This window comes from Scyliorhinus canicula, chromosome 4 (assembly GCF_902713615.1).
Source record: "Scyliorhinus canicula chromosome 4, sScyCan1.1, whole genome shotgun sequence".
Taxonomy (NCBI): domain Eukaryota; kingdom Metazoa; phylum Chordata; class Chondrichthyes; order Carcharhiniformes; family Scyliorhinidae; genus Scyliorhinus; species Scyliorhinus canicula.
Genome location: NC_052149.1, coordinates 71,669,742 through 71,690,984, shown reverse-complemented (window position 1 = coordinate 71,690,984; position 21,243 = coordinate 71,669,742). Strand labels below are relative to the sequence as shown.

Here is a 21,243-nt window from a genome sequence, read left to right as displayed (position 1 = left end):
GAACTGGTACCCCTCTGTTCAGCCTCCTCGGTTGTTCATAACAAAGCTTCAAGTTTTTTTCCCCCCCATGAGGAAATGCCTTTCCCAAATCAGAGTGCATTTATCTATTTAAGCTCTGAGCAACATGAACAATCAAACAAGGATTTCAAATTTTAAACACTGTGGCTGATTTAGGTTAGCTGTTTTCTTGATGTGGAATATGTTATAATTATCAGATCACTGTTCACTGCACTTGCAATCTCTCTCTAGTGGGTGGACACCTTACCTTGAAAATCCTCACCCATTGCACATTTCCAAAAGGTTTTGGTTGCCTATCTTTGCATTTTTAATCTTCCGTAGACACTATGAGTTTCAATGAGTGTCTAGATTAAATTAAATGTCTTTCTTTGCTCTCCCTGAATGGCGATTTGTTTGTTACCTTCACCTTGGAACGGGTCCCTGTTTAAAAAAAAAAAGAAAGCAGTTTGCTTTGTCCTCGGTTCAAATTGCAAAATTTCCAGTCAGTTGAAAAATCCTGTTTTTAAAAACAGAGGCACAGCCTCATAGCAAATCTCAATGAGAACTGCCTAATTTTACACTGGTCTGCATAACTCTCAAATAAGTTAGTAACATATACATCCAATATGTCAGGTAATCATGACAGTATTCAGACTTGCATTGAAACATTTATTTTGGTAAAGATATAAAAAGATCCATCAACTGGCGAATCCTCAAGTGAAGATTGAAAAATATTTTTCAAAGTTCTGCACTTTTACACAACACTGGCTTTCATTCTCACTTCAAATCTCATTTTAGATAAACTGGACACCGTTTTCTTACTGTACCATTTAGCATAACAAGTACATTCTTAACATTTTATATTCTCCCTGCATCCATTAATGAAATGTTAGCATTATAAAATACTCAACTAAAATAATTAAAATACTATTTATACCATGCCCTTACACTAGCATGTTATGCTGTGCATTCTAGGAAATATTCAATGGAATTCGTAATGTGATATACATAATGTCCTTCTTTAAAAAGATGTATACACCTCATGAAGTTTACGGAGACAAATTTGCCAAATATTGATGACCCCTGCAACAGCAAGTAATACCTGGGGTACGCCAAGATATTCATGATTATGTTAAAACCTTGTAAATGGTGACTGAAGCGCCTTCAGAAAAGTTCTAGACCCAAAAAGATTAATTTTGATCATGTAATGCATTAATACCATGAAATTAAAAGAAAACATAATTGAAGTGGATATAGAAGTAAATACTAAAAGTAAAGTATTCTCTGCTATATAAAATCAGGATGAAATTGAAATTTGGATGAGTTTTGATGGGTACTTGGATCATTTTACAACCTCCAATCAGTCTGAATAAAGAATCTATTTATCTCAGTGATACTTAATAGCAAAAATTGATTTATCCTATATCTCTAGATTAATTAATTCCCACGAATGCCAAAGTAGGGAACTGTGTCACCGTTATTTTTCATTTACAAATGTATTAATGATTTGTTTATAACATCAAATGATATTGACCGAAGACAATCTTTATCCAGACCTACAGATCTATCTTGCACTCGCTTTAGCAGATACTTGGCTGTTGATAGCAAGAAAAATGGGCTTGTTCTAAGTATAAATAAGACTCATACCACTGACATAAATGCGGCAACTGCTTTTGACTGTACTCTAAGAGATTCACAACAACTTTGAAGTCAATTTTCTGGGTGAACCAGAAACTTAAACTGCAGAACAGAACTAACAGGTTCAGTTTTATTGAAATTCATGATCACCACTGGATTAGGATAAAGGTCTCAGTAAAAAATAAAATAATTTATCATTGATGAAATCGAATTTCAAATCAATTATTCACTGTCATCTATAAGATACACATATTCCTTTTCTTGAAGGGCAGCAGCTTATTTTGTCCAAATCTTCACATTTGAGAACATAAAATGAGCCCCATTCCACAAATGAAGATCCATTGCCACATATTTTCAATCTTAAAACGTACAAAATAACAAATAAATTGTGGTTGCAATATTCTGCAGTCCATCTGTAATATAGTCCTCAAAAGGCTACAAGTTAGCTAATCAGAGACATAAAAAACTATATTACAAAGTATATTTATCAAACAAATTTCAGCTACAATCAAAACGGATGTGTAAAATACACCATTAAAAAGCAGAGAAAGTAAAATTATTGAAACAGGAAATAGCAAAAACATTTACAGGCTTCTTGCTATCCAATTTTGGTATTAATTGCATTTAAAAATCTAGATTTTACAAAATCAGAACCTAATTACATCGAGATTCTGATGGGTTAAATACACAAATATTTTTATTAAAAATGTTCATAAGTCATCTCTAATTCAATATCTAGGCACTTCAGTGTTTACAAACATTGAACAATGCAACATGTTTACAGATCACCAAGACCAGCATTTGAATTTTTTTTTTAAATGACTGAAAGCAGCATTTCTGTAATCAGCCACTAAACAAATAGCATCTTGGTGTGCTACAGCATGGAGATTTATACTACATAAGCACACATAGTACTGCACAAAATCAAATGCTGCCACATTTTAACTGGAGTCATCAAAGAGGTCTAGGGCAGCGCAGATTCTTATAGGTCCATAGGATCTACTTGATCTTTAATTATGCATGATCAATTTCATTCACTTAATTGAATTCACAAAAGCAAATGTCAAAATTACTCTGCCAGAGCATGTATTTCAGAAAATTAAAACTTTAGAAAAGCATTGCACATTTGTACTAAAGATATTACAGTCCACCCTGCCCTCAAATCTACATTCCATAGTAACAAAGTTGTCACATTAACACATTGCAAATCTTCAAGCAAACTGTTGGAATGCAGAACAATTGTTACACATTCCGTTGCATCTAATTTTTACCATTAATTTAATATACCAAGTATTTCCTGAAAAGTCAGACCAGAATGGAAAGAGTGAATAACAGTGATGATAGTGAATAATTTGTACCTCCTCTCCCATTATTTTCCATAACATTTCATAAATTAATTAGCAGACCTTAAAAACAATTAAAATGGTAATTTACTGTATTGTGTTGAAACTGTTACCACTGGAAAACTGCTCATATTATTGATTCAAATTAGTAATTTACACATTTTTAACATTGAACTCAAATCAGCAAATTTCATTAAAATTAATCCAAAACTTTAACTTAATATCAGATTTAACTGCATTTCAGAAATAATTCCGTGAAAACCTATTTCAGTGCTCCCTGAAGTCGATTTTGAAATGCATTACGACACGCCATCTAATAATCCACATGAAAATTTAATCTATAACTTCATGATTAGTGGGATACTTGAATTGGTAGGACTGTGCTCTTTGCATAGTAAAGATTTGCTATGCATTTTTAAATATTTAAATGTACTGAAATGTTCTGATTTCCAAACTCATTTCTACATTTAGAAAACTGGAAAACAGAACAAAAGTCTTCCTACGCAATGCCGTAATTCCATAAGTAACTCTCAGACTTTCTCCAGATTTCTTAAATATTGGTCTTAAGACCAAGATTCAATTTACCTAAAAAATACTTAATTTTACTAGAGGTCCGATGGCAGATCAACATTTGGTAGTACCAGCACACAAGATAGCTGACATGACTCAATGTTCCACAAGATACCCTAGTTTAAAATTGACGTTTGTGAATTAAGATAAAATCAGAGTACCACCAATGAAGGAAGTTACCAGAGGGCACAGTAATCAAGTAGTCTTACAATTAAACATGCTATACTTCAGCACTTAATTCACATTGTGTACCTAACTCGTAAGATCACATGATACCACTTTCTTCATTGTTACAGTAGAAGACAAAGCAGATAAAATGGAAGACACTGGTTAAAATACCAATGAGTAAAACACCAATGAGTAGGGATTGTTTTTTTGAGCATTGGAATGAAGATGAAGACAACAATAAGGGATCGGCAGTGCCTTCAGCTGCTCCAAGGCTTTAGTAAAAGAGGGCCCTTTGAATTTTTTTTGGTCCTTCAAATAACAATCTACCAAAATTGCAAAATCATCTACAATTTCTTTGCTAAGTAGGTATGGATTTACAACTCCACTTTGTAAAAAAACAAAATTAAAATCATTAAACCACTAAAAATAGCTGATGCATCTTCCTGTTCATACGGCTATTTTTCCCTTGATGTCCACATTGTTGCCGTTTCCTGACGTCTTGGCCGACTGCTCCTCTGTGAATGTAATGTAGGAATAGACCAAACTTCCGGCAATGCTGATAAAACAAAATGTGTTAAAATATGACAGCCAGTCTACTCTTCATAGAAGTACAAACAGAAAATGCTGGAAATACTGTCTGTAGCTGTGGAGAAAATCAATTTAATGTTTTAGGTCAATGACATTGTTCTGATGAAAAGTTTCTCTGTCCACAGATGCTGTCTCACCCACTGCATTTCCAGCATTTTCTGTTCTTATTTCAGATTTCCAGCATCCACCAGTTTCAATTCATGATAGACTCGGAAAAGGAATAAGGTAAACACAAAACAACAACGGGACAGACATTAGGGACAAGAATTGAGAGAATTAGATCAAAGCCAGGATCGCAGGACTCCAAAGGCACACATTTTAATCGCACATAGCTAGATTTAGAGTTGCTCCTTTGGGAATACCACCATTTCTTTGCAAAACTCCTTCTATTGTTCAAATTCACTTCTCATGACCACTGCTTTGAGAATTGAATCAGACAAAGTACATGTATGTAGATGATCAATCCAGGATGAAGAATACCAAGTCGACAGGTACTTGGCTTTAATAAAAGCTCTGAAGAAGAGTCATACAGACTCTAAATAATGGGCTCCAACTTCCTCAGAGCGGCTATCAGCAGCAGATTGCAACTCTGTACCGGCTTACCTGTGCTTAAATTAAGTGCAAGTATTGCCTGATGTTCCTTACTCATGCTGGGTGAGAGTAGGCAGTAGTGCGTCCCTGGCTCCAGCGGCAAAGTGTAAAAAAGAATTGCGGAGGACATGCCCTTTCTTTTACAGTACAAGCTGCTGCAAAGCAGATGAGTTTAAATGTCCGATTGAAAATAAGAGGCCAGGGAGACGGTAAGTGTCAAGATTAATAATCGCGATATGGAGGATGGGGTTCGGACATTGGGGTGGGGCGGGGGAAGCGTGTGTTGTTGTGGGGCTTGGTCTTTAAAATAGTTACACTTCCGGTGGTGACCATGGAGTGAGTGGTCGCACATTTGGCAGCTCCCGCTCACGACGGCTTTTTTGGACCTTTTCCCTGCTTGTTGGGTGGATGTTTAGGTGAAAAAAGGTGTAAATGTAAAAGGAAGTTAAACTCAACTGGTGGAGCTGGTAGATGGAATACGGACCAGAAGTGGGTCGAGAAGGAGGGAGCAGTTGGAGCAAGAGAATCTTCGTGCGCCACAGGTCAAGATGGTGGTGGGTAAAGTGTCTGTCCTGCCTGCCCAGTGGTCAATGTAGCAGCTGGTGGACTTCTTGACTAGGTCCTTATGGACTTCCTTAAGGCGGTGGAACCAGTAAAAGCGGGAATTGACTGTGTGAAACAGAGGCTGGAGTCCCAGGGCCAGTCCATTCAGAAGGTAGAGGTGGAGGAGCACGAGGAGCAGGTTGCCTTGTTGGCGGCCAAGATTGGAATGATGTGGGAGACCCAGAAGCGGTTAAAGGAGAAGGTGGAGGATCTGGAGAAACGCTCCCGGAGACAAAATCTAAGAATTGTGGGGATGCCTGTAGACATTGAGGCATCAATGAAGACACAAGCAGACACTGGCTTGTATGTAGCCAAAATGCTGGAGAAGCTGATGGGGGAAGGGTGCATTTGACCAGCCCCTGGAGGTCGACAGGGCGCTGATGAGGAAGCTGCACACGAACGAGCCACCAAGGACGATGGTGATGGTCTCCACCGATTCCTGGATAAGAAGATATTAAGGTGGGCGAGGCAGACGAGGAGGTGCACCTTGGAAGGCAACGAGTTTTGAGTATACTAGGACCTGGGGAAGAGGAGCCTGGTTCAATTGGGTGAAGGCTGCCCTCTTCAAAAAGGGGGAAAGTTTAGGATGCTGTACTTGGCCTGCCTCTGGGTTACATTTAATAGCTGAGGACATTATTTCAGGACATCAGAGGTGGCGATGGAGTTCTTAAGAGACAATGGAGAAGGAGGACATTGAACTGTGGAGGAGGAGTGAGGAGATGTTTGCTTTTTGTTTGTTGGGGAACTTCTCTCATTTGAGATGTTTTGTTGGGTTTAGTGGTGGGATATTTGGGGACAGTCTAGGGTGAGCGTACCTTTTTCCTTGTTGTTTTGAGTTATGGAGGTATAAGAGTGGGGGGCGGGGGAGGTGGCGGCGATTCAGTCACCTTGGGCGGGGGCTACCAGGCTAGCTCAACGGGCTAGTTACTGGGAGTGCAGTGGGTGACTGACCATTTGGGATTAGACATGAAGACACAGGGGAGGCGGTATTGGTAAATAAACGATTGGCATTTGAGGTGGGGAACATTGTGATAGATTTGGGAGGGAGGTTTGTGACGGTGAGTGGAAAGCTGGAGGAGTGCCAGTGGTTTTGGTAAATGTTTATGTTCGTAATTGGGACGATGTGCAGTTAATGAGGGGGGGGGGGGGCTGTCGGAGAAGCTGAAGGGGCTCATGGAACACATGGGGGGGGGGTGCGATTTGGACATATGGAAGTTTGGGAGGCTGAGTTCTCATACTTCTCCCACGTGCATCGGGTATGCTCTCGGATTAATTTATTCGTGTTGGGCAAGATGCTGCTGGCGGTGTTCTCGACTCGGGGTACTTGCCGATCTTGGTTTCAGACCACACAGTGCACTGGGTGGACAGCACAGCACCCACAGTGGAGAATGAATGTGGGGCTGTTAGCGGATGAGTTGGTATGTGAGCGGATGAGGGCAGCCATTCAGGGGTACGTGGAACTGAACAATCCCGGTGAGGTCTCGGCCGCCACCCTATGGGAGACGCTCAAAGCACAAAGTTGGAACAGATGAGGGGGGATTTTAAGAGATGGGATGTGATCCCACTGTTGTTGATGGGGCGGGTGCAGACAGTGAAAATTACAGTGCTGCCGTGGCTCTTATTTGTTTTTCAGAATGTCCCGATCTTCGTCCCAAAATCATTCTTTAAGAAAGTCAATACTTTGATTTTGGGGTTTTTGTGGGCGGGAAAACCCCATGGGTTAAAGAGGTGCCATTGGAATGGGGGCGAGTTGCCCTTGGAAAACAATGAATTATTACTGGGCAGCGAACATTGCAATGGTGAGGAAGTGTGGGGAGGGGTCGGCATAGGGCAGATGGAGGCAGCCTCTTGTAGGGGTATGGGTTTAGGGGCATTGTTAATGGCGCCTCTGCCGTTCGCGCCAGCCAAGTACTCCACGAACCCAGTGGGCGTGGCACCCCTGCGGGTGTGGGAACAGTGGTGGCAGCATCGAGGTTGGAAGGTTCGGGACCCATTTGTGGGGGACAGCATTGCATGTTTAGAGGACTTGGAGGAGGAATACGAGCTGCCCAGTGGGAATGGGTTCAGATACTTAGACTTTATGAGGAAGCAGGTGCCATCCTTTCCCGGTTTGCCACCCTTGGGATTACAGGATAAGGTACTATTGAGGGAAGGAGTGGGTGAAGGTAAGGTGCCCGAGATTTACAAGGAGCTAATGGATTGGGAGAGAGCCCCGATAGTGAAGTCATGCGGAGATGGGAGGACAAACTGGTAGCTGGGGAAAATGGAGGCTGGGTTATAGGAGGAGGCTCCGAGGAGGGTGAATGCATTCTCGTCATGTGCTAGGGCAGCCGTATCCAGTTTAAGGTAGCTATAGGGTGCACATGACAGTGGCTAGGATGAGCAGAATCTTTGTGGAGTAGAGGACAGGTGAGGGCAGTACACGGGGAGGACAACGAACCATGTTCACATGTTTTGGGCACATTTGGGCACATCTGAAACGGAAGAGGTTCGGGGACGTAATGTCTGAGGTGTTGAGGGTGAAGGTGGCCCCAAGTTCAGAAGTGGCGATATTTGAAATGTTGGAAGACCCGGGAGTCCGAGGGGCGAGAGAGGCCGATGTTCTGGCCTTTGGCCCTCTGGTAGCCCGGAGACGGATTTTGTTGGAGAGTCTCAGAACAACCAAAACCAGGGTGTGGGTGAGTGATTTGGCGAAGTTCCTAATGCTGGATAAAATCAAGTTAGTCTTAAAAAGGGTCAATCGATGGTTTGCCTGGAGGTGGAAGCCGTACATCGACTTCAAGAAGAATTGAGGCATCAGCGGGTGGAGGTTAAAAAGATAAAGGGTCAAAAATGGGGAAGGCAGGCAGGGAGGAGGGGAATGGCAGGAGGTTTGGGGTGTTGTTTAGTTATTTATGATGTTTCCGTTTCTTCTTGCTCTTGTGTTTCTTTGCATTTACTGTTTACACAACTGCCTTAATAAATAAAAGTTATACAAGTTAGAAGTGCTTTTATTTCTAACTCTTCAGAGTAATTCTTAGCATATCACTGGCAGGCCTATCCAATGTTAGTGATTTAAAACGCTTTGTCAGATGGTTCCCAGCGCAGTGCAATCATCCAGGAGTTAGCGTCTTTGGACAACTGCCGTGTAAACCCTCATCTGGGAACTTCCGTGAGGGATTCCCCACTGCATCTTTGTGGTACCCCCCCAAATCCGAAGACAGGCAGCCAAGTAGTTACGGGTCATGAACCCGGTTTCTCTTTCCACAGATGCTGCTAAACTGCTGAGTTTTAACAGCATTCTTTTTTATTTTTCCAATTAAGGGGGCAATCTAGCATGACCAATCCACCTATCCTGCACATCTTTGTGGGGGTGAGACCCACGCAGCCACGGGGAGAATATGCAAATTCCACACAGATAGTGACCCAGGGCCGAGATCGAGCCCGGGTCCTCGTCGCCATGAGGCAGCATTTTCTATTTTATTTCAAATACTTAATTTTGTTTTCCCAGGTTTCAGAACAATATCTAATATCTTGCTAAGTCAGAAGGTTGTCAATTCAAGTCCCTTTTCAAAACTCAGCTGAATCTTCAGCAAAATATTCATGGATGAGATGTTAACCCAAGTGTTTCTGGTCAAGTTCCTTGATCACCATCAGCTAATAGAATACCAACCAGAGGCACGTTGGAAACAGAACCAGAGAAGATTAACAAAACCTTCAAGGCCTTCTACCAAGAGCTGTACACCTCAGAGCCCCCAACGGGGAAGGCTGGGATGAACCGGTTTCTTGACGGACTGAACATACCAGTTGTGGGAGAGGGCAGAAAACGGGATCTGGAAGCACCACTAGCACTGGGAGAGATCATGGAGAGCATTAGCTCCATGCAGGCGGGGAAGGCGCCGGGACCGGACGGATTCCCGGCGGACTTCTACAAAAAATTTGCGACAGCGCTGGCCCCGCACATGCGGGAGATGTTCACAGACTCGCTAGCTAGGGGCACGTTGCCACCCACGTTAGCACAGGCCTCAATCTCGCTGATACCTAAGAAAGACAAAGACCCAACGGAATGTGGGTCATACAGACCCATATCTCTGCTGAACGCAGACGCCAAAATACTGGCCAAAATCCTAGCCAAAAGGCTAGAAGACTGTGTACCTGAGGTGGTCACAGAGGACCAGACGGGCTTTGTCAAAGGTAGACAGCTGACCGCGAACATCAGGCGCCTGCTGAACGTGATAATGACCCCCTCCGGGGAGAGAACACAAGAGGTGATCGTCTCCCTGGACGCAGAAAAGGCCTTCGACAGAGTCGAATGGAAATACCTCATAGAGGTACTGGAGCGGTTCGGGCTTGGAACAGGGTTCACCGCTTGGGTAAAGCTCCTGTACAACGCTCCCATGGCGAGTGTACAGACCAACAATACCAACTCCCAATACTTCCAGCTGCACAGGGGCACCAGACAAGGATGCCCACTGTCCCCGCTGCTGTTCGCACTAGCAATCGAACCGCTAGCAATCGCGCTCAGGGCAGCAAAAAATTGGAGGGGGATCCGAAGGGGAGGTAGAGAGCACAGAGTCTCACTCTATGCGGATGATCTGCTCCTCTATATCTCGGACCCACAAAGCAGCATGGACGGAATCATCGCGCTCCTGAAAGAGTTTGGAGCCTTCTCGGGCTACAAACTCAACATGAGCAAAAGTGAGATCTTCCCATTACACCCGCAAGGGGGGGGGGCAGCACTAAAGGGGCTGCCGTTCAAACAAGCCCGACATAAATTCCGCTACCTGGGGATCCAAATAGCCCATGACTGGAAAGGGATCCACAAATGGAACCTCACCAGCCTGACGGAGGAAGTTAAAAAGGACCTGCAAAGATGGAACACACTCCCGCTCTCCCTCGCGGGGAGAGTTCAGACGATCAAAATGAACGTACTGCCCAGGTTCCTCTTCCTGTTTAGATCCATTCCGATCTACATCCCCAAGGCCTTTTTCAAAGCGCTGGACAAACTCATCATGGCGTTCGTATGGGGGGGTAAAAATGCTAGGATCCCAAAGAAGGTCTTACAAAAAACAAAAACCAGGGGAGGGTTAGCCCTCCCGAATCTACAATTCTACCACTGGGCAGCAACAGCCGAGCGAGTAAGGGGATGGATCCAGGAGCCAGAAGCTGAGTGGGTGCGTGCGGAGGAGGCCTCCTGCATGGGAACCTCCCTCCGGGCCCTCGCCACGGCAGCACTCCCATCCCCACCCAAAAAACACTCCAGCAGCCCAGTGGTGACAGCCACCCTCCAATCCTGGAACCAACTGCGGCAGCAACTTGGCCTGACCAAAATGTCGAACAGGGCTCCCATCTGCAACAACCATAGGTTCAAACCAGCACTGACCGACGCCACCTTCAAAAGGTGGAGGCAGGACGGGGGGACACTGTCAGTCAGGGACCTGTACACGGACGACAGGATCGCAACACTGGACGAACTGACAGAGAAATTTCAGCTAGCTGGGGGGAACGAGCTACGGTACCTGCAGCTCAAAAACTTCCTACGAAAGGAGACAAGGACGTACCCACAACCGCCACGACAGACACTACTGGAAGACCTACTGGACGCAAGTATCCTAGAGAAAGGGAACTGTAGTGACATGTATGACCGACTGGTAGATAGGGACGACACCGTACTGGACGCAACAAGGAGGAAATGGGAGGACGACCTGGGGATGGAGATCGGGTGGGGACTCTGGAGCGAAGCACTGCATAGGGTCAACTCCACCTCCACGTGCGCAAGGCTCAGCCTGACGCAACTAAAAGTGGTACATAGAGCCCACTTAACAAGAACCCGTATGAGTAGGTTCTTCCCGGAGGTGGAAGACAGATGTGAACGGTGCCAAAGAGGCCCGGCCAACCACGCCCACATGTTCTGGTCCTGCCCCAGACTCGTGGAGTACTGGACAGCCTTCTTCGAGGTAATGTCCAAAGTGGTGGGAGTGAGGGTGGAGCCATGCCCGATAGTGGCGGTCTTCGGGGTTTCAGAACAGCCAGATCTATTCCTGGGGAGGAGGGCGGATGCCCTTGCCTTTGCCTCCCTGATCGCCCGCCGTAGAATCCTGTTTGGCTGGCGGTCAGCAGCACCGCCCAGAGCTGCGGACTGGCTGTCCGACCTCTCGGAATCTCTCCAAATGGAGAAAATCAAATTTGCCATCCGAGGGTCGGACGACGGCTTCCACAGAACGTGGGAGCCATTCATGCGACTGTTCCGGGACCTATTTGTGGCCAATGTACAAGAGGAAGAATAGTCGGGGGAAGGTAGCGGGAGGGGGGGGGGGGGGGGCTACAGGTTCGTTACGGGGGTTCGATGGCTAGCTAAGGCCCAAAACCAAGCTAAATAAACATGTTGAGGGGGGGGGGGGGGGGGGGGGGGGGCGCAGTTACTACTACGAAGATGCTTACCTGTAAATATGTGTGTTAATTTTTGCGTGTTTGTTTTTGTTTGTTTTTTTTTTCTCTCTCCTAACAATTTGTAATTTGTTCAATATAAAATACGAAAACTGAATAAAAACATTTATAAAAAAAAAAAGCTAATAGAATACCTGGTAATTAACCTCATTGCCATTTGTGGTACATTAAAGAGTACAAAATGGCTACCATATTCAGCTATGTATTAAGTGATTCTACATGAAAAATATAGATTACGTGGTATTTAAATGCCATGTGCTGACATAAGAGGCAAGGCTTTCTAAATCAGTTCATTCTTACAATGCAGTTAGATTTAGATATCCAAAACTACAGAGAAATACAGAGAAAGCACCTCATCCAAAATGCCATTTTTCTATTTCCTACGTTTGATCGGGAAGTTTGTTACTCACCTAATATTTAACCCGATGAAGTTGGTCCATGTGAATATATAATCTCCACCAAAAAACATTCCAATATAGGTCACCAAAATATTCTGAGGGAAGGTAAAAATATTTTAATATATATTTTATAAAGAAACAGAACCCTAGAAAAGGAATGGGCAGAAAGAGGCCATCATGACCAAACACAAGGAAAAAGAAACTAGCCACTCATTTAATTTCAGAAACCGGTCCATACCCTTGCAGGTTACAGCACTTTAGATGCATATCCAGGTACCTTTTAAACAAGTTGAATCTTTCAGCCTCGCCCACCAACTTACAAAGAGAATTCCTGACACCCACTGCCCTCTGGGTGAAGATGTTTATCCTCGTGTCTCTTCTAATCCTTTTTCCAATCCCCTTAAATCTATGCCCCTAGGCAATTGACCCCTGCACCAGCGAAAACATGTCTTTCCTTGTACCTTATCCAGGCCCCTCAATTTTTTATACTCCAATTAGGTCATCCCGTAGCTTCTGTTAAGGAAACCAACCCTTGCCTATCTAATCACTTCACATGGCTGCGATATTCAAGTCCTGGTAACATTATTGTAAATCTCCTCTACTCTTGCCAGAGCAATTATGTCCCTCCTGTAATGTGACGACCAGAATTGTACACAAAATCCCAGCTGTGGCCTAACCAGTGTTTTACAATTCCAATATTACACCCTGCTTTTGTATTCAATACTTCACCCAATAAAGGAAAGCACTGCATGTGCTTTCTTGACTGCCGACCACCAGTTCTGCCAGCTTCAAAGATCTGTGGACATGAACTCCCAAGATCGCTTACTTCCTCTCCCCCTCTCAATATCTTACTGTTGAGTAGTCTCTTGCTTTTTTTCCCTCCTCAAATGCATTACCTCTCACTTTCCTGGATGCAATCAGCTAAGGCCCCGGGACCAGATGGATTCCCAGTGGAATTTTATAAAATGTTCTCTGGGTTACTGGGGCCGCTCCTGGTTAAGGCTTTTAATGAGTCTCGGGAGCTGGGAGTACTTCCCAAAACGCTATTACAGGCATCAATATCTCTTATCCTGAAGCAAGTTAAGGACCCGGAGAACTGTGGATCGTACAGGCCAATTTACCTGCTGAACGTTGATGCTAAATTGCTGGCAAAGATCTTGGCCACTCGAATAGAGGATTGCGTCCCGGAGATAATCGGGGAAGATCAGATTGGATTTGTGAAGGGCAGGCACCTGACGTCCAATATTAGACGGCTTCTTAATGTCATAATGATGCCAGCGGAGAGGCGCGATGTTGAGTTGGTAGTAGCCATGGACGGGGAGAAGGCTTTCGACCGGGTGGAGTGGAAGTACCTATGGGACATTTTCGGCAGGTTTGGGTTCGGACAGGGATTTGTGGATTGGGTCCGGCTGTTATATCAAGCTCCGGTGACAAATGTAAGAACTAACCGAGTCCTGTCAGGGTATTTTAATCTCTATGAGGGGACAAGACAGTGATGCCCACTCTCCCCATTACTGTCTGCCCTGGCCATAGAGCCATTGGCAACGGCCCTTAGATCATCAAATATCAAATGCTGGCGGGGGATAGTGAAGGGGAGGGTGGAGCACAGAGTCCCTCTATATGCGGACGATTTGTTGCTCTATGTCACAGACCCGTTTTTTGGGGGGGGGGGGGGGGGGGGGGGGATTGCCGAAATCGTGGAGATACTAGGAGAATATGGGCGATTTCCAGGTTACAAGTTAAATATGGGAAACAGCGATATGTTTGTGATCCAGGCACGGGTGGGGCAGGAAAGGAGACTGAGAGAGTTGCTGTTCAGAGTGGTTGAGAGGAGTTTAGATATGTGGGGATTCAAGTGGTTAAGGATTGGGGGCAGCTTCATAAGTTAAATCTAGGCAATAGGGGGGCAAGTGAAGGCCTCAGTCTGGGCCCCGATACGGGGCAATCACTGTTTTGCACCGGGGAGAATGGATGGTGGATTTGGGAGTTGGCACAGGGCAGGCATCAGACAGGTTGAGGACCTCTTCCTTGATGGGAAGTTCGCGACTCTGGAGGAGCTGGAGGGGAAGTGGAACCTCCCCCCTGGGAACGCTTTCAGGTATATGCAGATAAGGGCATTTGTTAAGCGGCAGGCGGCGGAGTTTCCGTGGCTGCCGCCAAGGGGGGTGCAGGATAGGGTGCTCTCGGGGAAGTGGGTCGGTGAGGGGAAGATCTTGGCAATTTATCAGTAGATGCAGGAGGAGGAGGCCTCAGTAGAGGAGCTCAAAGCGAAGTGGGAGGAAGAGCTAGGGGAAGAGATTGAGGATGGAACGTGGTCGGACGCCCTGGAGAGGGTGAACTTGTCCTCTTCTTGCGCATGGCTCAGCTTAATTCAGCTGAAGGTGCTGCATAGGGCGCACATGACAGGGGCCAGGATGAGCCGGTTCTTTGGAGGGGAAGACAGGTGCGGGAGGTGTTCGGGAGGCCCAGCGAACCACACCCAAATGTTTTGGGCATGTCCGGCCTTGGAGGGGTTTTGGAAGCGGGTGGCGGAGACTTTGTCTGAAGTGGTCGGGTCTAGAGTCAGGCCGGGCTGGGGGCTCGCGGCTTTTGGGGTAGCTTCAGGGCCGGGTGTGCAGGAGGCGAGAGAGGCCGGCATTTTGGCCTTTGCGTCTCTAGTAGCCCAGCGCAGGATTCTGTTACAGTGGAGGGACACGCGGCCCCCGAGTTCGGAGGCCTGGATCACCGACATGGCTGGGTTTATCAAGCTGGAGAAGGTTAAGTTTGCCTTGTGGGGGTCGGTACAGGGGTTCGTTCGGCGGTGGCAGCCCTTTCTTGATTTCCTGACGAAAGGGTAGAGGGTGGTCAGTCTCAGCGGCAACCTTGGGGGGGGGGGGGGGGGGGGGGGGGGGGTTCGGGGCTGGTTAAGAGGGTTTGTTTTTGCGATGGTGGGCTTGTCATTTTCTTCTTTCTTGTATTGTTGTTTGTTATTATTTATTATTCTGTTGGGGGGGGAAGGAGTTCTTTTCTTGTTTCGGTGTCGAACCACACCTTGTCTACTTTAACTGTGGGGAGAAAATTTGTTGTTGAAAAACTTGAATAAAAATTATTTTAAAAAAAATCTAGGCAAAGTGGTGAATCAAATGAAAAGGGATTTTCGCAGGTAGGGCATGCTCAACCTGACACTGGTGAGGAGGGTCCAGATGGTAAAGATGACAGTCCTTCCGAGACTGCTCTTCTTTTTTCAATGTCTTCCAAACGTTTTTCAATGTCTTCAGATTTTTATCCCAAATGCTTTTTTCAGGAAAACGAATGCAGCGATATCGGGTTGTGTGTGGGCACTCCTGGAATGGGGTCGCGGAGAGGGGGGCTTGGCTCTCCTGAGCTTTATTAACTATAACTGGGCAGCCAACATATCAATGGACAGGAAGTGGGTAGTGGGGGGGGGGGGGGGGGGGGGGGGGGAGGAGGAGTGGAAGCGGCGGGTACAAGTTCGAAGGCCTTACCGACGGCGCCCCTGCAGTTTTCGCTGTCTCGGTACTCTACGAGCCCTGTGGTGGTGGCAGCCCTTAGGGGTGTGGGAGCAATGGAAACACATGAGATTGGCATGTGGTCATCGATTTGTAACAATCAACGTCTTGGGGGGGGGGGGGCAGGAGGAGGAGGCTATAAGAGATGGCGGCAGGCAGGGAATGAGAGATTTGGGGACCTATTCATTCAGGAGGGCTTCCCTACCTTGGAGGCTTTAGAGGAGGAGTTTGAGTTGCTGGGCAGGAATGGGTTTCGGTACCTCAGGTATGGGATTTTGTCTGGAGGCAGGTTTATGGCTTCCCTCGCCTCCCCCTGAGGGGGTTACAAGATAAGGTGATGTCAAAAACAAGAGGTTGGAGAGGAGAGGGTCTCAAGAGATGTACAGGGAGTTGGAGTGTAGAGGGGCCCCTATCAGGGAGGTGAAGAGGAGCTGGGTGGGGAGATGGAATTCGAGCTGTGGGGAAAAAGCCCTGAAGAGAGTCAATTCATCCCTCGTCGTATGCCAGACTTAGCTTGATCTAGTTCAAGGTGGTCCACATGATGATAGCCCGAATGAGCACATTCTTTGAGGTGGAGGAGGAGAGATGTGGGCGGTGTGGGGGTAGCTGGACAAACCAAGTACGTGTTTTGGGCATGCCCACAGTTGAGGGGATTCTGGTAGGGATTTGCGGACGTTATATCAGACGTCCTGGACGGACGGGGGCAGCACAGTGGATTAGCCCAGCTGCCTCACGGCGCCGAGGAGGGGGGGGGGAGGAAGAGGAGAGGAGAGGAGAGGAGGAGGAGGGGAGGCCGATGTTCTGGAGCCCACAAAGTCAGGAGTGTGGGTCAGCGATACGGCAGGGTTTCTCAGTCTGGAGAAAATTAACTTTGCTTTGAGTGGACAATTCAAGGGTTTGCCCTGAGATGGCAGCCGCGGGTGACCCAGAAGCGGCTAAAGGAGAAGGTGGAGGACCTGGAGATTCGCTCCTGGATACAAAATCTAAGAATTGGGGGGATGCCGGAAGACATCGAGGGAGTGGATGCTGAATCGTATGTAGCCAAGATACTGGAGAAGCTGATGGGGACCTTTGACCGACCGCTGGAGGTAGACTGGTTGCACAGGGCGCTGATGAGGAAGCCACAGGCGAACGAGCCGCCGATGGCAATGGTGCAGCACCTCCACCGATTCCTGGATAAGGAGAAGATATTGTGATGGGCGAGGCAGATGAGAGGTGCATCTGGGAAGTTAATGAGCTTCGGGTGTATCAGGACCTGGGCGTAGACCTGACGAAGAGGAGAGCCGGATTCAATTGGGTTTTTTAGTCTTTATTGTCACAAGTAGGTTTACATCAACACTGCAATGAAGTTGCAGTGGGGCTGGTTTAGCTCACTGGGTTAAATCGCTGGCTTTTAAAGCAGACCAAGCAGGCCAGCAGCACGGTTCGATTCCCGTACCAGCCTCCCCGGACAGGTGCCGGAATGTGGTGACTAGGGGCTTTTCACAGTAACTTCATTGAAGCCTACTCGTGACAATAAAGCGATTTTCATTTTCAAGTTACAGTGAAAAGCCCGGAGTCGCCACATTGCGGCGCCTGTTCGGGTACACGGAGGTAGAATTCAGAATGTCCAATTCACCTAACAGCACATCTTTCGGGGCTTATGGGAGGAAACCGGAGCACTCAGAGGAAACCCACGCAGACATAGGGAGAACGTGCAAACTCCGCACAGACAGTGACCCAAGCCAGGAATAGAATCTGGGACGATGGAGCTGTGAAGCTCCAGTACTACTGTGCTGTTCGCGATGCTGTCGTTTCGCGTCTATTCCTTGTACACTTTTTATATAATGGCCCAATATCTGCAGATTACCAATCGTCTGGGTCCTCGCCTATATCAACTGAGGACTGAATAGTGAATCTCAGTATCTATTTCCTCCCTTGCTTCCTTTAATAGCCTAGGATACAAGCCATCTGGTCCTGATGATTTAACCACCTTCAAGGATGCCAGTCCCTCCAGTACTTTGCCTTTCACTATGCTTATTGTATTTAATATTTCACACTGAAATAATGGTTTCATCTATTTTGAGAAAGTGGAGCAGAGGTTTCCCAGCCGTAAATTAAATAAAGCAGTATGGATTAACTTAAGCGTTGAACATTTTACTTAAATTTATTCGTAGGAATCTTTATAATGCAGTTAAAATCTAGATTTCAAAAGACTGCCACTCCATATCATATACCATTTGGGCAAGTGAAATCGACTTTTAAACGACAGTAACATAAAATCACGGTAATAGTAAAGCCAATGTGTTCAATTTTCCTACGTATTTCAGCTGTAAAGCAAACTCCCTCACATCCCAGATGAAAAGTTTTCAGCTTCCTTTAATTTAAAAAATCTGAATCCTGTACTCTTATCCCCTCCTCTTTCATCCCAAACACCACTTTTTTTTTTTGTTTGTTCCCAGGAAGACTGCTTCTATGGTGGAATCTGAAAAAGTGGCACATCTCTGAACTCCAACTCTTGACATTAAGTGCTTAACAAACAGAATAAAATGTGGTAGCACAATAAAAAGGTTTTCCACACAACTGACATCAGTGCACCACGGTTTGGAGTTGCACTGAGGCAGGGAGGTAAAAGATAACACTCAGGTTTCCAATGATAATCGCCATCAAACAACCTAGAGCTAAGAGCACAAAGCTAGGATCAGAGTCAACTCTGCACTCCTTACTATCACTATGGCCAGTAATCAATAACATTTTCTTCCATCTTCCACATGACAATTGGCCACTTGTTACTGAAACATAACAGCGTGCAACTAAAACACCTAGCTTCAGAAAGGAGACTGAAAGACACTATAGAAAAAAGTTACTTAAACAAATTTGTTCCACCTTACCTTTACACAGCCAACAATTGTGGTAGTAAGAGCAGAATTATAATGAGTGCACAGAACTGTGGAGTACATGAGAATAAACCTGTAAAATGAAAATGGAATGGTTAATTAAAACCTCCCCATTAGAAAACATTCCAAACACACAATAAAATCTGATGGCTTTACAAATTCGACATTGTGTGCCATAGCAAAAATACAATTTTAAATTCAATATGTTCAAGAGGAGAAAACAATCAATGTGAGGCTTTGAGGAATTACATTTCTTTAAGATGAGGTATATTTAGCATTGAAGTGGCAGGGTTGGTAGTTGAACTATTCACAAACCATCCCATCCCTCTCATTTCCATGCTCTTCCATTTAGTCATAGCTGGTACTTAGTTACCTGTATCACCTGATTTTTCATCTAGCCAAATGAACAGCTAGATTGAAAGTGGCAGATAACTAATACATGACGGTCAGATTTCAAAAGGTGTTACTTGATATCAATCTTCTAATTCTCATTGGCCCGCAGCCGAGCTATTCAAACTCAAAGGTCCCAGGATCTGGCTGTCAACCAGAACATCAGTACCTTGGGTTTGCCTGGAAGGTAAGCATCCCGCTACAGATGGTTATCCAATTATGTTCGATTATGCATCTTTAATGAGAAGAAAATCAGATTTGGCTATGATGGTCTACTCGCTCTACATTTTTAGGGCAGCACAGAGGTGCAGTGGTTAACACTGCTGCCTCACAGCGCGGAGGACCCGTGTTCAATCCCAGCCCCGGGATTTGCACATTGTGTGTCTGCGTGGGTCTAACGCCCACAATCTAAAGATGTGCAGGGTAGGTGAATTGGCCACACTAAATTGCCCCTTAAATTGTAAAAAAAAAAAAAAATTGGGTACTCTAAATTTATTTTAAAAAACATGGCATTTTCCACAATTTTCTATACATGGCCTCCATTCATAGCCAAAACCCTAGCTAATGCTGTCACTAGAATGCCTCCATTTATACCCAAAATCCTAGCTAATGCTGTCACTATAATTTCAACGGGTTAAATTGAGGACAGGTACAGTCTCCTTTTGTCATTGGCTAGCCAGGTGCAAGCAGTAAAAATGAATATTTTGCCTAGGTAGCTAGGATAAGGAAGGCACTGCTCCAAAAGGAGCAGCAGGTGGGCGGCTTAGCCCCTCAAAACCTGTTGCACTATGACTGGGCGGCGAACGTGTAGACGCTGCAGGGCTGCAGTAAGGAGACAGAGGCTCCGAGGATACAGATGGAGGCGGGTTCTTGTAAAGGGACGAGGTTGCGGGCACTGACAACGGCACTGCTACCGTTCTTCCCGCGCAAGTATTTGGGTAATCCTGTAGAGTTAGCTACGTTGAAGGTTTGGAGGACAATTTTGATAGCACTTCAATTTGGCAGCACAGTAGCACATTGGTTAGCACTGTTGCTTCACAGCTCCAGGGTCCAAGGTTCGATTCCCAGCTTGGGTGACCACCTGTGCAGAGTCTGCACGTTCTCCCCATGTCTGCATGGGTTTCCTCCGGATGCTCCAGTTTCCTCCCCCAGTCTAAAGATGGCCATGCTAAATTGCCCTTAGTATCCAAAAAGGTTGAGTGGGGTTACTGAGATGGGATGGAGGTGTGCGCTTGGGTGGGGTGCTCTTTTCAAGGGCTGGTGCAGATTCGATGGGCCGAATGGCCTCCAGCTGCATGTAAATTCTATGATTCTATGAGGGCAGGGTCAAGGGATACTGATAAGAGAGAACCATTGGTTCGAGCCAGGGAGGATGGATGCGAGGTTCCGGGTATGGGAGGAGAAAGGGGTAAAGGAGATGAAAGATTGGTTTTTGGAGGAGAGATTTGCAAGTTTGGAGGAGGAGCTGGGGGTGGTATGGGCTCGATCGTGAGGAGGGCTTCAGGGATATGCAGGTGGGGAATTACGCAAGAAAGGATTGCCCAGATTTTCTGGTAGCGCTGTCCTCCTCCTCGTTGTTGGAGGAGGTGCTGTCGGCGGGGGGCTGGAGAGTGGAGTTGTTTCAGCGATCTACAGCAGGATTATGGAGGAGGACCATATCAAAGAGTCCATGGAAGGGATTAAGGCCAATTGGGAGGAAGAGTTGGGGATGGGGCTACTTTTCACAGAAAAGTCAATGCCGTGATCTTGTGTGGAGCACATTTAACGAAGGGAAGTATGAGCCGGCTGTTTTGAGGGGGAGGAGGATAGTTGCAAACAGTGTGGGAAGTGTCAAGCCAATCATGTCCATATGTTCTGGTCCTGTCCAAAATTGGAGAAATATTGGGTGTTGTTTTTTGGCACCACGTCAGGGGTTCTGCATGTGGAATTAGGGCCGGGTCCCCTGGAAGCCATATTCAGGGTGTCAGACCTGCCGGAGCTGCAGATGTTTTAGCCTTCACCTCGTTGATTGCTCAAAGGCGGGTTCTGTTGGGGCGGAGGCCAGCTTCTCCCCCCAGTGCCTTGGCATGTCTGGAGGATCTAATGGAGTTCCTGTATTTGGAGAAGTGAAATTTGCTCTGAGGGAGGCGGATGAAGCACTCCCCCA

General features: G+C 45.9%; 1 protein-coding gene across 1 annotated transcript in view; it reads right to left on the bottom strand.

Annotated features, from left to right (window-relative positions):
* Window positions 1-652: 652 nt before the first annotated feature.
* slc35d1a (solute carrier family 35 member D1a) overlaps window positions 653-21,243 on the bottom strand; it is a 101,074-nt gene continuing 80,483 nt past the window's right edge. The window contains exons 10-12 of the mRNA XM_038794440.1: window positions 18,702-18,780; window positions 12,335-12,417; window positions 653-4,272 (exon numbers count right to left, since the gene is read on the bottom strand). Of these exons, the coding sequence (XP_038650368.1) occupies window positions 4,164-4,272; window positions 12,335-12,417; window positions 18,702-18,780 (271 nt within the window). The 3' untranslated portion in view covers window positions 653-4,163. The remainder of the gene's footprint in view (window positions 4,273-12,334; window positions 12,418-18,701; window positions 18,781-21,243) is intronic.